This window comes from Taudactylus pleione, unplaced genomic scaffold (assembly GCF_031769625.1).
Source record: "Taudactylus pleione unplaced genomic scaffold, aTauple2 ptg000095l, whole genome shotgun sequence".
NCBI classification, from domain to species: Eukaryota; Metazoa; Chordata; class Amphibia; order Anura; family Myobatrachidae; genus Taudactylus; species Taudactylus pleione.
In genome coordinates, this window is record NW_028284497.1 from 24,217,265 (window position 1) to 24,231,553 (window position 14,289).

Here is a 14,289-nt window from a genome sequence, read left to right on the forward strand (position 1 = left end):
CACTGGCTGCCATTTTTCTGTACCCGTTTCTATGTTTTCATGCATAGTTGAGCCGCGTGGCCATGTTTCCACGTCGGAGGTATTGCTTTTTGGATGCAATTATTCCATGAAGACCACTTCTGGCCAGGCTTCTGTGAACAGTAGATGGGTGTACCAGGGTAGCACTGGTTTCTGCTAGTTCTGAGCTGATGGCACTGCTGGACATCTTCCAATTTTGAAGGGAAGTAAGCATGATGTGTTTTTTTTTTTTATCTGATGCACTAAGGTTCCTTGGCCGACCACTGCATCTGCTGTTCTCAACATTGGCCGTTTCTTTGTGCTTCTTCAAAAGAGCTTAAACAGCACATCTTGAAACCAGAGTCTCCTTTGAAATCATTCCCTGGGAGAGACCTCTCTGATGCAGTAGAATTACCTTGTGTCTTGTTGCTGTGCTCAGTCTTGCCCTGGTGTATGACCTATAACAAGAAACGGTCTTCCACAACCTCACTTTTGCAGCAGAGCTTGGCTGCTCCTCACCCAGTTTTAAAGCATCCTATATAGATCTTTCTGTTTCAGTTCATGACTGTGGTTCAAACTACATATGAAAATGATGATCATTATCACCTGTTTGGTATGCTTGGTTAATCATACACAACTATAAATCTACAAAATCCATGACTTTGTGTGAGTGTACCTAGAAGAATCAATGTTGTTTTGGAGGCAAAGGGTGGTCACACCAAATCCTGATTTGATTTAGGTTGCTCTTCTGTTAACTTTGCATTTTAAATTGATGAAAATAAACCAAAACACTTCTATTTTTTAAAGCATTCTTACTTTGCAGCATTTTTCCACACCTGCCTAAAACTTTTGAACAGTATTGTGTGTGTGTGTGTATATATATATATATATATATATACACATACATACACACACACACACACACACACACACACACTCACATATATCTGAGTTTAAGCTGTTAAATTAATCTTTTAACTTCCCTCTCTATTGAAGCTGGTGATAAATATGCTGCTTTGAGATATGTAAATTTGTTAGACATTCCCGTGTTTTTTTCTGTGTGTGTGTGAGTATATATACACACATATATATACACATACATACATACACACACGGAAAAAACACGGAAATGTCTGACAAATTTACATATCTCAAAGCAGAGAGGAAAGTTAAAAGATGAATTTAGCAGCTTAAACTCAGATCCTCCATCCATGCTGTGCAGGAAATCCTGGACTGATATTATAACCAGCTTCACTGAACAGTTTAACCTCTTACCCCAGTCTGTTAATAGTAGGCAGTGGTAGGTTCCCTCAAATTGTGAATCCTTTAGTAATGCAATCATCTCATCCAAACCTCTATCAGCTGATGGACTGAACCATTTTACAGGGTCTTCCAGGCTGATATCCTCCTCTGATCAGCCAAATGACTTACCTAAGCACATCCACCTTACAGCTGGTAGAGGCTGAGCACATCTTCCCTTATAGTCGAACCATTTCATGTAAGGTGAAAGAGGGTCTTTGATACAAATGAACCACTCACCTCTGATTAGGAGTGTGGTCTGATCTTATCTACACTGTCTGGGTGCGGTTTCTTGGGTCTGTAACCCTGTCGATGTGTCATACCAAGATTTTCTTCCTGCCAGTGTCTACACAGAAATAACAAACTCTCCATGATATGGGGCCGGCCATGGATTTAAGAACATGTACCAGCCAACATTACATGCAGATAGTGATGTGAAGTCTTCAACTTGATAAGGTAAATATTCTATGCACTGTCTGTTTTTGGTAAAGCATATAATGATTTACTTAAGGAGACACCTCCACCCTTCTGTGCAGAGTGACATGGAGTAAGTACAATGAGATGTCAGATAGATTTCTGCCTTTGGAGCTGTTTTGCAAGACATAGAATAAACATAATTTAGAAATAATTTACAAAGGAGTGTTTATAAGTAAACTACAATACAGCAAGGACATACAGTCAGGGTAGACAGGGGAGGCAGGGAGTCTTACTCCCTGTCATGCACCACAGTTTTGATATAAAAACTCTGTTTTTATACTTGTGTGCATCCCCAGACATTGACCTTACAGCACGTCACTGCAATACAGATACTTAATTGGATAATGTATAGTAAACTAACTAGCAATGTATGTTGAAGGAAAAGGTCTAGGGAACATGCAAGCAAAATCAGGTGATGTTCAGCTGATCATTGTGACATTAGATGACTTGCTCAAAGTGACATTCAGAAGATAACATTACACTAGTTCTTCAATAAAACAAATAAGAACCACGACTATTTGTCTTGTCCCAGACTGAAAGGCATCATCAAAATCACAGTTCATGAAATTCTCATCAAACCCACATTTTCATGCTCAGGTCTTTTGTGGTTAACCCATCAACATCCATTTGGTCACTGCAAGGATTAACTAAAGACAATTATTTTGAACAGAACCAATCAAGCAAGCAATACAGACACCATTTCGATTTAACTTCAACAGTCCACCCCTTGTTAATGCTAAATAAGACTTAAAATTCATAATCAAAATGTTTCTAATTACTTGTAACTTTTTCCACTTCAACGGTGTGAAGAGCATGTCAGTATAAGTAATTCAGAGTATAGGAATATAGTATATATTCTGGATGCATCTCGCCAGCCCTAGACCATTGGAAATGGTGTGGAGTGCACCATCCCTGCATTAGTGCTCTCCACTTTTCCTGAAGCCTGAGACCTGTAGGGGCACTGCAACATTTATATTCCCTTTATCCTGCACTTCTCCTGAAATACTTGTGGCCACTTCAAGTAGTTTAATTTTTTTATGTAAATTGTATAATTATTTTATAACTGCACCTGACATCAAAGGCATTGTGTGCCCCAACTTTACTGGATGGTATATAGGGTGATCTTACCATATTTGCTAGAAACCTAAGATCAATAGATCTTCTGCACACCAACCACTGCTTTGCCTTATCTCTGATAATTACAAATCTTAAGAACTTTATTAAACATAGACCTTGCAATCTCCAAAATGTACTGAAGCACACCGTATAACCAGGAGGGGTCTTACATTGAAAGCCACTCTTTTTTTTTCTGCCAGAGTCTGCAGCTTGGTGAACAAGCTGTCAGATTTCATTTTCTCCCGATCAGGACTATGGTACTTAGTTCTCCTGAGGAATCTAAAAGACTTTCCATGCACTGATGTGCATATTACTTACTTTAAACTCTTTTGACTTGATCATTAAGAATTTGTGTATTTTTGAATTTTTATTGTTAATAAACCTTTTTACTCCATGGATGAGGACTTCCTTATAATCCGTAGAGGGAAAAGAAACCTTGCTGTGCATATGGGATAGAACCCTAAAGAAAGTTTTTCTCTGCAAGGTGTGCTCACATGCATGACGGTTTACAAGTTTAAAGATACCTTTGTATGCAGTCGGGTCAGAATCCTGTGAGTTGGAATCTAATAGTCTGAAAGAAAGAACAGCTTGTGCTGAAAGAATCAATCAATAGGGACACAGGGTTTTCGTGTGCATACATTTATACTTTAGTCCATTTAGCCAGCACTGTTTACCTCTTCTGTGATTGTGTTAGCACAAATGTATGCCTGCTGTTAATGTGGGGAGAAGATACCTTTCAGAGAATGCATCACACTGTGATTAGGTGAGTGGAGAAAAGTTTTCCACTTTTAGATACAGTGTATACAGTGCCCGGTTATTGCCAATCCAGCTATCCAGTCATATTCTGGTCCAGTGCCAAACTCATTGCCAATACAACTATCCGGTCCTATTCCGATCCATTGCCAATACAGCTATCCGGGCCAGTGCCCAGCTTATTGAAGATCTAGCCATCCAGTCCAGTGCATGGCTCATAGCTCATCCAGCTATCTGGTGCCGCAAACTGACTGATCAGCTTGGTCCCATTCATTCCTTTTCAATCATCCCAGGGCTGAAGAGGCTTTTTTAAATGAGTCAGAAATTTACATAATTTTCAGTTGACTAACCTTCTGTGACTCTTTTTTTCTTAACCTATTGCAGTTTTAAAACTTACCATATGACCATTTAAGGATATTAGACTTACATTTCAATTAAAACTAGATTAGGGGTATTCTAGAGAATTTGACAGTAGTGTAAACCAAATATACTTCAAAAGATCTGCATATCAACTGAATATTAACAATGTTAACTTTGCAGAATATATTTTACCTTAAGAGCATACAATTAACCCATCCAAGACATGATACTGGTGAAGATCAAGTCACAATGTAGACTCTGCACATTCTTTATGTATGACTGCAATATTTAAGACTTGAGAAGGGTTCAGATAAATAGCCTTTTTGCTGCACAGTAAACCAGGGGTTAATGCAAGCTAACCCACTGATTCTGTGTCAACTGGGGAAGCTGTACTTCCCGCACGTTACCCACCTGCAGTTTCCTTTTCTTGCTGACTTTTCCTTGCAGCGCCTAAACCCCACAGCTAATTGGATTCCCCCCTGAGTCTGCAAAATTTAAGTCAAATTGCAGAACACCATTTGGTTTTGCGTGAAGTTTGACTATAAAAAAAAAAAAAAAACAGACTACTATAAAATGTAGTCACTTACTCATTAATATAAACAGAGTGGCTTGACTTATCTACTTTTATAATTTGAATTATTGAACTGTAGGATTTAAATTAGGAGTTTACAATGTATCCTGTTCTGCATAGACTTCCACTGTTGCTTAATCTTGGTCACCCATCCAACTGGTCAACTATTTCATAATTTGGAAATTATTTTGCAGATCCACAGCTTAGGGATAAACATATTACTTTATTGATCAAGAACTATGTTATAACTGTGGATGCGATTTCCAAATATAAAGTATCAAGGGACAGAATTAGTGTTAAAGTTCACTAAATCAACAGATTACTTTTCTCTTATATTGGGGGCATGTTGATACAATCATAAAAGATTGTGCTGCACATGTAGTCAATGATAATAATTATGAATATGCTCATGCATATGGTGAAATAAATAAGAAATATGGTATAACATACCTTTGTTAACTCATTTATTTGAGGTCCATAGGGTCCACAGGAATTACCTTGGGGTATGTGGTTGGAGTGATCCAGGCACCAAACAATTACAAGCTTTAGCTCCCAGGATGCACTGGGTCATCCTGCATATATACCCCATCCCTGGCTACATGCACTCAGTTTGTAACCAAGCCCAAGGCAGGAGAAGAAAAGAGGAGAATAAGGGACAATGTACACCAGAAACATTCTCTCTAAGAAGAGGGAATCCTTGAAATACAAAATAAAAAAAAGATTACACAATAACAATCAGGTGTGTTAGGGTGGGTGCCCTGTGGGCCCTATGGACCTCGAAGAAAAAGTTAACAAAAGCGTATGTTATACCATAACTCTTATTTACTACTTCTGGTTCCAAATGGTCCACAGGAATTACCTTGGGGATGTCCCAAAGCAGTTCCCTTGAGGGAGGGGATATTCCTGAGAAGAAAAGGAGAATCCTGCCCCCAAAGGGAGCATCCTGAGAGGCAAAAATATCCTAGGCGTAAAACCTGAGCAATGTGTGGACAGAAGACCACATGGCTGCCTTGCACAATTGTTCAGCAGAGGCACCACGTCAAGATGCCCACAATGGTCCCACAGACCAAATAGAATGTGCTGTCACTGTGTTTGTAATAAGGAGATCAGCTTGTATGCAAGCCTCAGAAATAGTCATACAAAGCCATCTAGCCAGAGTCTGATACTATTTATTAACAGTTTCTTACAAAGTGCAGCCTATTCCGTTACAATTGTAAACATTAATAGAACAAAACTGGGTAATACACAGACATATATAGGTGGGAAGGACATGCACGCAAGCTTACAATCTATAGGGAAACAGGCATTGATACACAAGCATAGGTGCTATATATTGCATGAGATGAGTGAACAGATGTATGTTGGTGTGGTTTAGTTAATAGCCTTATGTGTAAGTAAAAGTATTTTGTATTGAATACGGTAGAAAACTGGCAACCAATGGAGGGACTGACAGAGCAGAGCAGCAGACTAATGTTTGGCAAGGAAGATAAGCCTTGCAGCTGCATTCATAATTGATTGTAATGGCAATAGCCTCCTTACTGGCCTTCCCAAAAACAGGCTATTGCAATAGTCAATGCGGGAAATAATAAGTGCATGGATTAGAGTTTTTGCAGTGTCTTGTGTGAGATATGGTTGAATTTTGGATGTGTTTTTTAGATGCATGTAACATGATTTTGAGATATTGAATGTGGGGATCAAATGACAGTTCAGAGTCAAGGATGACACCAAGGCAGTGAGCTTGTGGGGCAGGGTGGATTGTCGAGTCATCAACAGTGATAGAGAGATCAGGTTGGTAACTGTTATTGGCCTGTGGAAATATAATTAATTCTGTTTTAGAAATATTAAGTTTCAGGTGGCAAGATGACATCCAAAATGAAATTGCAGAAAGACATTCAGTCACATGGACCAATACAGATGGTAATAAATCTGGGGAAGATAGGTAGATTTGAGTATCATCTGCATACAGATGGTACTAAAATCCAAAAGAGCGGATTAGTCTGCCAAGAGAGGAGGTATAGATTGAGAATAACAGCGTACCTAAGACAGAGCCTTGTGGTACTCCATCTGATAGAGGTAGCGAAGAGGAGGCAAAATCAGAAAAACAAACAGTAAAAGAGCAATCAGATAGGTAGGAAGAGAACCAAGGAAGAGCTGTGTCCTTAAGACCTAGGGATTGTAGTGTTTGTATGAGAAGAGAGTGGTCAGCATTGTCAAAAGCAGCAGAGAGATCTAGAAGAATTAGGAGTAATGATACTAAACAAAAAGAGAATCATATTTCCTAAAGGAGTTTGTACGATCCACGTAGATACGTAGAGCACACTTCACCTACAGGGAGATCTGAAGACTGGAACCAAAATTTCTTCATTTACATGAAAGGGGGATACTACCCACAGCCTGGTACGAAGACCTGCTCTGTCCTGGTGAAAACTTAAAAAAAGGGGGGCAACAACAAAGCACAGCCAAATCATAGACCCTAAGGGCAGAGGAAATAGCGAGAAGGAAAAAAACTGTCTATGCAGTTAACCACTTGAGGTCTACTGATTTCAGGGGTTCAAATGGGGGAGCCTGTAGAGCCCAGAGAACCAAAAACAAATCCCATGGAGCTACTGGAGGGACAAAGGGTAGCTGAACCCACAAAACACCCTGCAAAAATGTTCTAACATCAGGGAGTGAGGCGATCTTTTGCCGAAACCGAACTGATCTTGCAGATACCTGAACTCTCAGGATGGCAAGGCGGAGACCCAGGTCTAACACAGCCTAGAGAAAAGCAAGCACTTCAGGGTAATATTTTCTATGTAAACACCATTGAAAATACAAATGCCAAATTCTGTAATAAATGTGGGCAGAGGAAGGCTTTCATGCTCTAAGCAATATCTAAATTACAGAGATAGTAAAACCCTTGGTTCCTAAGATGCAAGACTCAAGAGCTATGCTGTCAAAGACAAAGGTCCGGATGCAGGCAGGGACCCTGTGCCAACAGGTCCAGCCTTAGAGGCAGAGGCCATGGGGTGTCTATTGACCGACTCTGAAAGTCGTGAACCAATGGTGTCTGGGCCCAGCAGGAGCTATCAGTATTACTGTGCCACCCTCTTACTTGATTTTCCTTATGACCCTTAGGAGGAGTGAGATTGGAGGAAATCAGTATGCCAGATTGAAGTCCCATCTTACTGCCAGAGTAACCACGAAGGCAGCCGAGGGGTCTCTGGTTCTGGATCCATACCTGGGGACCTTGTGATTGTGATGTGAGATCATCAGATGTACTTCTGGTAGTCCCCATTTGTCCACTAGGATCTGAAAGACATTCAGATGAAAAGCCCATTCCCCAGCGTGTATGTCCTGATGACTAGGAAATACGCTTCAAAGTTTAGGATTTCAGGGATGACATTCTTGCCAGACCAGTATGTTTGTCACTTCCCTCATGGCTGCCAGACTTCGCGTGCTACCCAGATGGTTGAATAGGCTACTGTGGATGTGAACTAGATTTGGACAGGCTTACCCTTTAGGATATCATGTGCTTGAATGAATGCTTTGTATACTGCACAAAGTTCCAGGATGTTTATGAACAAGTGACCCTCCTTGGTCGTCCATCTTCCTTGAAAATTATGATGACATGTCACTGTGCCCCATCCGCAGCGGCTGGCATCAGTGGTGAGGAGCACCCCATCTGTTATCCAGAAAGGGCAACCCTTGTTCAGATGAGAAGATTGCTGCCACCATGAGAGGGAAAACTGGACTTCCCGAGAGAGGAGGATAGTCTGGGCCATATCAGATGATACTGCCTGTTCCACTGGGACAGAATCAGCCATTGCAGAGGTCTGGAATGGATTTGGGCATATTCCACAATGTCAAAAGTGGACACCATGGACCCTAGGACCTGCATTTATGAGAGAATGGATACCCCCTGATTGCACACCCAAAGTTGCAGAGCCAAAAACTTGTCCACTAGAAGAAAGCCTTTGTGCCAGGGAATCCAGTAGCATCCCCAGATGTACCATCTGCTGCGTTGGAGCAAGGGAAAACTTTTTTCCAATTGATTATCCAGCCCTGCTCCTGCAGACAGGCAGTGGTCAGCTGGAGATGTTGTAAAACCTCCTTAGACTGCCAATATCAGGTTGCCGTCCAAGCATGGCAGTATCCTGACTCCTCCTGAGATGAGCAGTCATGACTGCCATTATTTTGGTAAACACCCAAGGGGCTGTGGACAGACCAAAGGGCAATGGAAATGTTGCTGACGGCAGCAAAACCAAGAAACCCTTGGTGGAATAGTGCAAAGGTACATGCAGATATGCATCCTGTATGTCTAGGGAACCATGAAATCCCCATTTTCCATTGCCAGCATAATTGACTGAAGGGTCTTAATATGGAACTTGAGCACATGGATGAACTTGTTGAGAGATTTCCGATTCAGAATAGAGCGATGAGACCCACTTAGCTTCTGAATCAAAAAGAAATCTGAGTAATAACTCCTTCCTTGTTAGCCAAAGGAACCAGGATTATCACCCCTAAATTTAGCAAGGCAAGGGCCTAGAAATAATCTGATGGGAGAGTTGTGCAAACAACCTTCTTGGGGAGTAACCCAGTGGCATATCTATAATGGGTGCACTTTGTGCAGGGCACATGGGCCCCCGGGTGCAGAGGGGCCCAACACTGCACACCCTGCACCCATATTATTTTAAACTAACCTGTCCGTTGTCCCACATCGGGTGTCAGCGCTGCTCAGAACACCGGAAAAATGGCAGCCACGGCCATTTTTCTGGTGTTCTACACATGTTCAGTAGACTCTGGGCACACTCTAGTGCCCGGAGTCTACTAATGCTCTGGTGGCTGGTCAGCCATGTCAGTCGGCTGCCGGCCACTGGGGAGAGAGGAGGGGGCCTGGCACGGGGAGTGCACACGGGCCCCCTCCTCTCTTAAGACACCCCATTCTTATATGTCACCTTTAGGAAGGTGACATATAAGAATCCCCAGTAGGGAGGGTGATTTCCTACCTAATGCACTCTCCCTATTTATATGCTTAGACAGCTGATTCCTTATTCACATGTAACATCTACAGATATGTAGATACTAATAGCCAGATTCTGAACTGACAGGACATAACCCTCCATCCAGGAAAGATGTATGAGTAGAGGAAACAAAGCAGGCTGTAATCACTGTGGGGAATTCAAAGTGGGAGGGAGGCAGTGTGGGGGCTAAGTGATCTACTAACCATCACAACATAAGACCAGGAGGACATTCAAGGTGACCCCTGAACAGGTGCTGGCGAGGTGGACTTTTGGGGTGTATAACAATCAACACACAGTACATCCTGTATGAAATCCTGAGAGGCCTACTGCCCAAAATTTACATGAAACCAGCACAGGGACAACAGTCTCCTGTTTACCCCTTTGTCCTCATGGGTAATATTTGCAAGTAACCTACAACAAGCATAGGGTTAACAATGCAATGTGACCCCCTTTACAGATTAAAATGAATGTGAAGTACTCTCTAACCCCTATACACCAGGTAGTTGGGGGCTAGGAAAAAACAAAAAAGAAACAAAAACTTTGTTAGCATAAGCCACATAATATTTGCAAAAGGGTATTAAAATCATCTACCTAAACACATAAGATTGGTAGGATCTACATGCATATATATTTGCAAATCAGCACTAAATCGCAGCCACATTGGTAGGATATAAGTGCAATGCATACAAATATACTTACAAATTGGCACTGAATAAATTTATAAAAGCAACAAAAAGTTGGTAGGATTCTAATGCTACATACCTTGGTCCTAGGAGAAAGGTATACAGAGAGAGAGAGAGAGAGAGAGAGAGAGAGAGACCAAATCTCTCATCAAACATTCAATTGCAGCTGAGCATCTATAATTAATTAGGAGATAGGGGGATGGGCAGCTCAGTCTTCACAAGCAAATGTGAAGTACAATTTAACTTTTACACACCTATAGTTGATGGTTAAATGGAAAAATATGAGTGATAGTTATAACAGACAGTCATAAATAAAACCTGCATTACTCGTTTCCCTTTACGCTTAGCATATATAAGTATAAAGGTAACTATGCAATGTGATCACCTTCACAAATATCTAGTAAATGTGAAGTACACAGAAAAACCCCATACCTTGTCAAAGGGATGAGGAGAAATAGCAGTGATTGTCAGTTATAACTGTCTTTCAGAAACAAAAAAGGCAGTATAACAGCAGAACTAGCATAAGTCACATAATGTATTTAAGCAATATATTTGCAATAGGCTCTTAGTCAACTACAAAAAGCACAAATCTTAGAAGGATATCAAGCTCTGTTTAACCTGGCCACCAAAGGAGAGGTATACAGGGAGAATTACCAAACCTCTTGAGATTCGCAGCTACAGTAGAGCACTTGAAAGTGGTCTCTAGGTGTCTCATATATAAGGGAGGCAGGAAAGAGCAACCCAGATGTGCAAAAAAAAACCTCACCTCTGGATCGGCATCTGGGCTGCGGGAGGAGCTGCTGGGGAGAGCCTTCCTACCCTTGGCTGTATCAATCCACCGGGCACACTGGCCTTTTACATGGCCGCCGCCAGATTTATATGCACCGATGGTCTAGTGGGAGAAGCAGTCATCCCCCCAGATCCCCACTATAGCAACCTCCGGCAGGTCTCCACTGCTGAAGGCATGGACTGCCACGTGGTTCCCCGCAAGCAGCAAACCACCTTACCTGCATCCCCGTGTCTTCCGATTGCAGTCCCGGGCCAGCATCTTCGCTAGTCAAACTCACTGGTGTTGCAACACCGGCAGGGGTAGATGGAGCAGCAGCATGGGTGTCCATTAGGACGCCTAGCACTGCATACCCATTGTAGAAAAAAAACAAAGCTTGGGACTGCCTGAGCAATCTCCTGTCTAAAAAGGTGCACTGATCCTGCGCACCAGCAAAAATGCGAGTGCCTGTAGCTAGGGGCGGGGTATATATGCATCCTGGGAGCTAAAGCTTGTAACTGTTTGGTGCCTGGATCACTCCAACCACATACCCCAAGGTAATTCCTGTGGACCCTATGGAATCCGATGAATAAACATCTATTTTTCCTTGTCATGTAAAGAACATTAACTACATATTTAGACAATTTCAAACTCATAATCAAAATATAAATACTTTATTATTTTACAGACATTAAATACATGTTTAACAATACAAAATGTGTATTTATATACTGAAATGTTTAACACACTAGGCAGGATGTAAACATTAAAATACACCTTAATGGGAATTTAAGGAAAAGCAATTTATGAAGAAAAGACTCCATATACCAGGAAAAGCAAGACAAAACAAATGGCTTTTGATCATTACATTTGCATAGAAAAATATAAAATTCCTGCTCACCCATTCAAAACAGCTAGATCTTAAAAGTTCCATTACAGTTAGACCCATTCAAAAAATGCATGCATTAGCCTATTGTGAATATAACATTTGCTTTGATGGAAAAAAATAATGCATTTTCTAATACTGACGTAAAAAACATGAAGACTTGTATGGTTTTACATTTGAAAATATCCTGTATCTGAAAGCAGCAGTATACATGTGATTATGTTTTTAATGAAAATTGACATAGGGTACACTTGGCCAAGTAGAAGAATTAATTGCATTAAAAAAAAACCAAAAAAAAAACGAACAAGGCTTATATAAAATTACTGTTTAGTGAATTGTAACAAAGTAACTAAAAATAAATAAAAGAAAATACAGATTCTTAAAGCCTTCAATTAGTCGCATATTTTCTTTTTCACAAACATGTAATGAGCAAGTAGTTAGTCCACCTCTGTCATAATCATAGTGCTTATTTGAATGCAGGTAAATCAAAAACAAAAAGAATGTGAGCTATAATTCATATATCTTACATATATTAAACACATGAACTTTAAGAATAATTTTGTTGTAGAATAGGTATTTTGCAGAGCACAATTTTTGTTAGACAACAAAAGAACATAAAAATGGATTTTGTGCGTTTAGGCATGACGACTAGAATAAACAAACAAATGATAACATGTGCATATGATGAGCATGGTGATGAACACAGCCATAAAATATGCATATCTGTAAATAATGTAAATATCCCTCCTAACCAATGTACCTGAAAACATTCAATGAGCTTTTTGTTGGGGGGTGGGTACCTCATGAAACATCATTTGAATAAAAAAATTTATTAGTACTATTACATTTTGGTTTAAGCTTAATATGTGTTTTATTTCCCTGGCAGTTTTGTTTGACCACAGTTCAAACGCAAACCAATGCTTTAGTTAGTTGCAAATGCAATTGTACAAAGTATATTAAGAGGCAGGAAGTCTGGGTTGTTGTCCTGGGAAATAGGCTGACAGTATTGGAGAACTCCCAGATTTTGTTAAGGCTGGCCTTGCTGGAGCTATAAAAAAAAAAAAAAAAAAAAAAAAAAAGAATTACTGTATACATTGAAAGTTATTTTCATTTATTACTAAAATTCATTATAGAACAAGGTTTTTTTTAACCATTAAGTATGCTAACTTGACTCTCTGGATATATTTGTATCTTGGAGATAGATTTAATTATGTAGTTAAAATCATTGAACATAACCATAACTAAAACATCAATCGTCAAAACTTTCTGAGCAATTAAATTCACAGCTTCTCTCATTCATTTGAATAGGCAATGTACAAAAGAAGTAGAAAAGCTCAACAAATTAGAGGCAATGTTTATTTATAATGACACATGTGATTGGCTGAGCAGGTACTGAGCTCCAGTCCAATGAAAAACCAATGGTATTAGTGGCAACAAAATGAAAGTCTATTTTAGAACTATTCCAGCATGATAGCAATTTTAAATCCACAATTGAATTTCTAATACATAAACAGATTAATTCAGCATTCCCTATTCAAGTGATAATGCATTTCTATGGCTTTTCAGTGCCCATTCAAATTTATTGTCCATTGAAATGAATGCGAAATCTCACTCATTTAATATTCCAGGTAATCTCTGTCTTAAAACCAGAGAGCAAATTTGAAAATCACTCTTTGCTAGATTCCACATGCTCTACCTTGCACAATGCAGTAATTTTCTATTGGAAGATTGAAAGTGGACATCTATCTTTAGCAGATTAGGTGAGAATATACTGTACAGTATGTCACTAAAACCAGGAGATTTTATCAAAATCGAATTGATCTCCCTGTTTCTCTCTAAGCTTACCCGAGCTTGGACCAGTCCCATTTTTTAGTACTTTTGTAGGAACACTTCCATTTCTTTTAAGGTACTTCAAATCTAATCCAGCTGGGTCACTGTAATATATACAATTGAATAACACATTAAAGCAAGTAATAAGATTTACATAGTTTTTAAAAGTATAAAGTACAATTGGAACACTGACTGCTAAAGGGGCTGTTAAATAGATCAGACACACTTATCACAATCTAAAAAAAACCACAAAAAATGAGTTATGGTAGACTTACCTTTGTTAACTCTTTTTCTTCAAGGTCCATAGGGTCCACAAGAACTAACTTGGGGTATGTGGTTGGAGAGATCCAGGGACCGAAAAGTCAAAGCTTTAGCTCCCAGAATGCACTGGTCCTCCTCCATATTTACCCCACCCCCAGCCATTCAGTTTGTAAACAAGCCTAATGGTAGAAGAAGAAAAGTGGAGAAGGAAGTATAAATTACACTAGAAACACTTTCACAAAAGATGAGGGAATCAGTGACAAGAAGGAACAGATACCAATTGAGGC

General features: G+C 39.9%; 1 protein-coding gene across 2 annotated transcripts in view; it reads right to left on the reverse strand.

Annotated features, from left to right (window-relative positions):
- Window positions 1–11,739: 11,739 nt before the first annotated feature.
- Window positions 11,740–14,289, reverse strand: part of LOC148526680 (spindle assembly abnormal protein 6 homolog) — a 98,836-nt gene continuing 96,286 nt past the window's right edge. For both annotated transcript variants that reach the window (XM_088470063.1, XM_088470062.1), the window contains 2 exons: window positions 13,757–13,845; window positions 11,740–12,959 (listed from right to left, as the gene is read on the reverse strand). In XM_088470063.1, coding sequence (XP_088326189.1) covers window positions 12,868–12,959; window positions 13,757–13,845 — 181 coding nt within the window. In that variant the 3' untranslated portion in view covers window positions 11,740–12,867. The remainder of the gene's footprint in view (window positions 12,960–13,756; window positions 13,846–14,289) is intronic.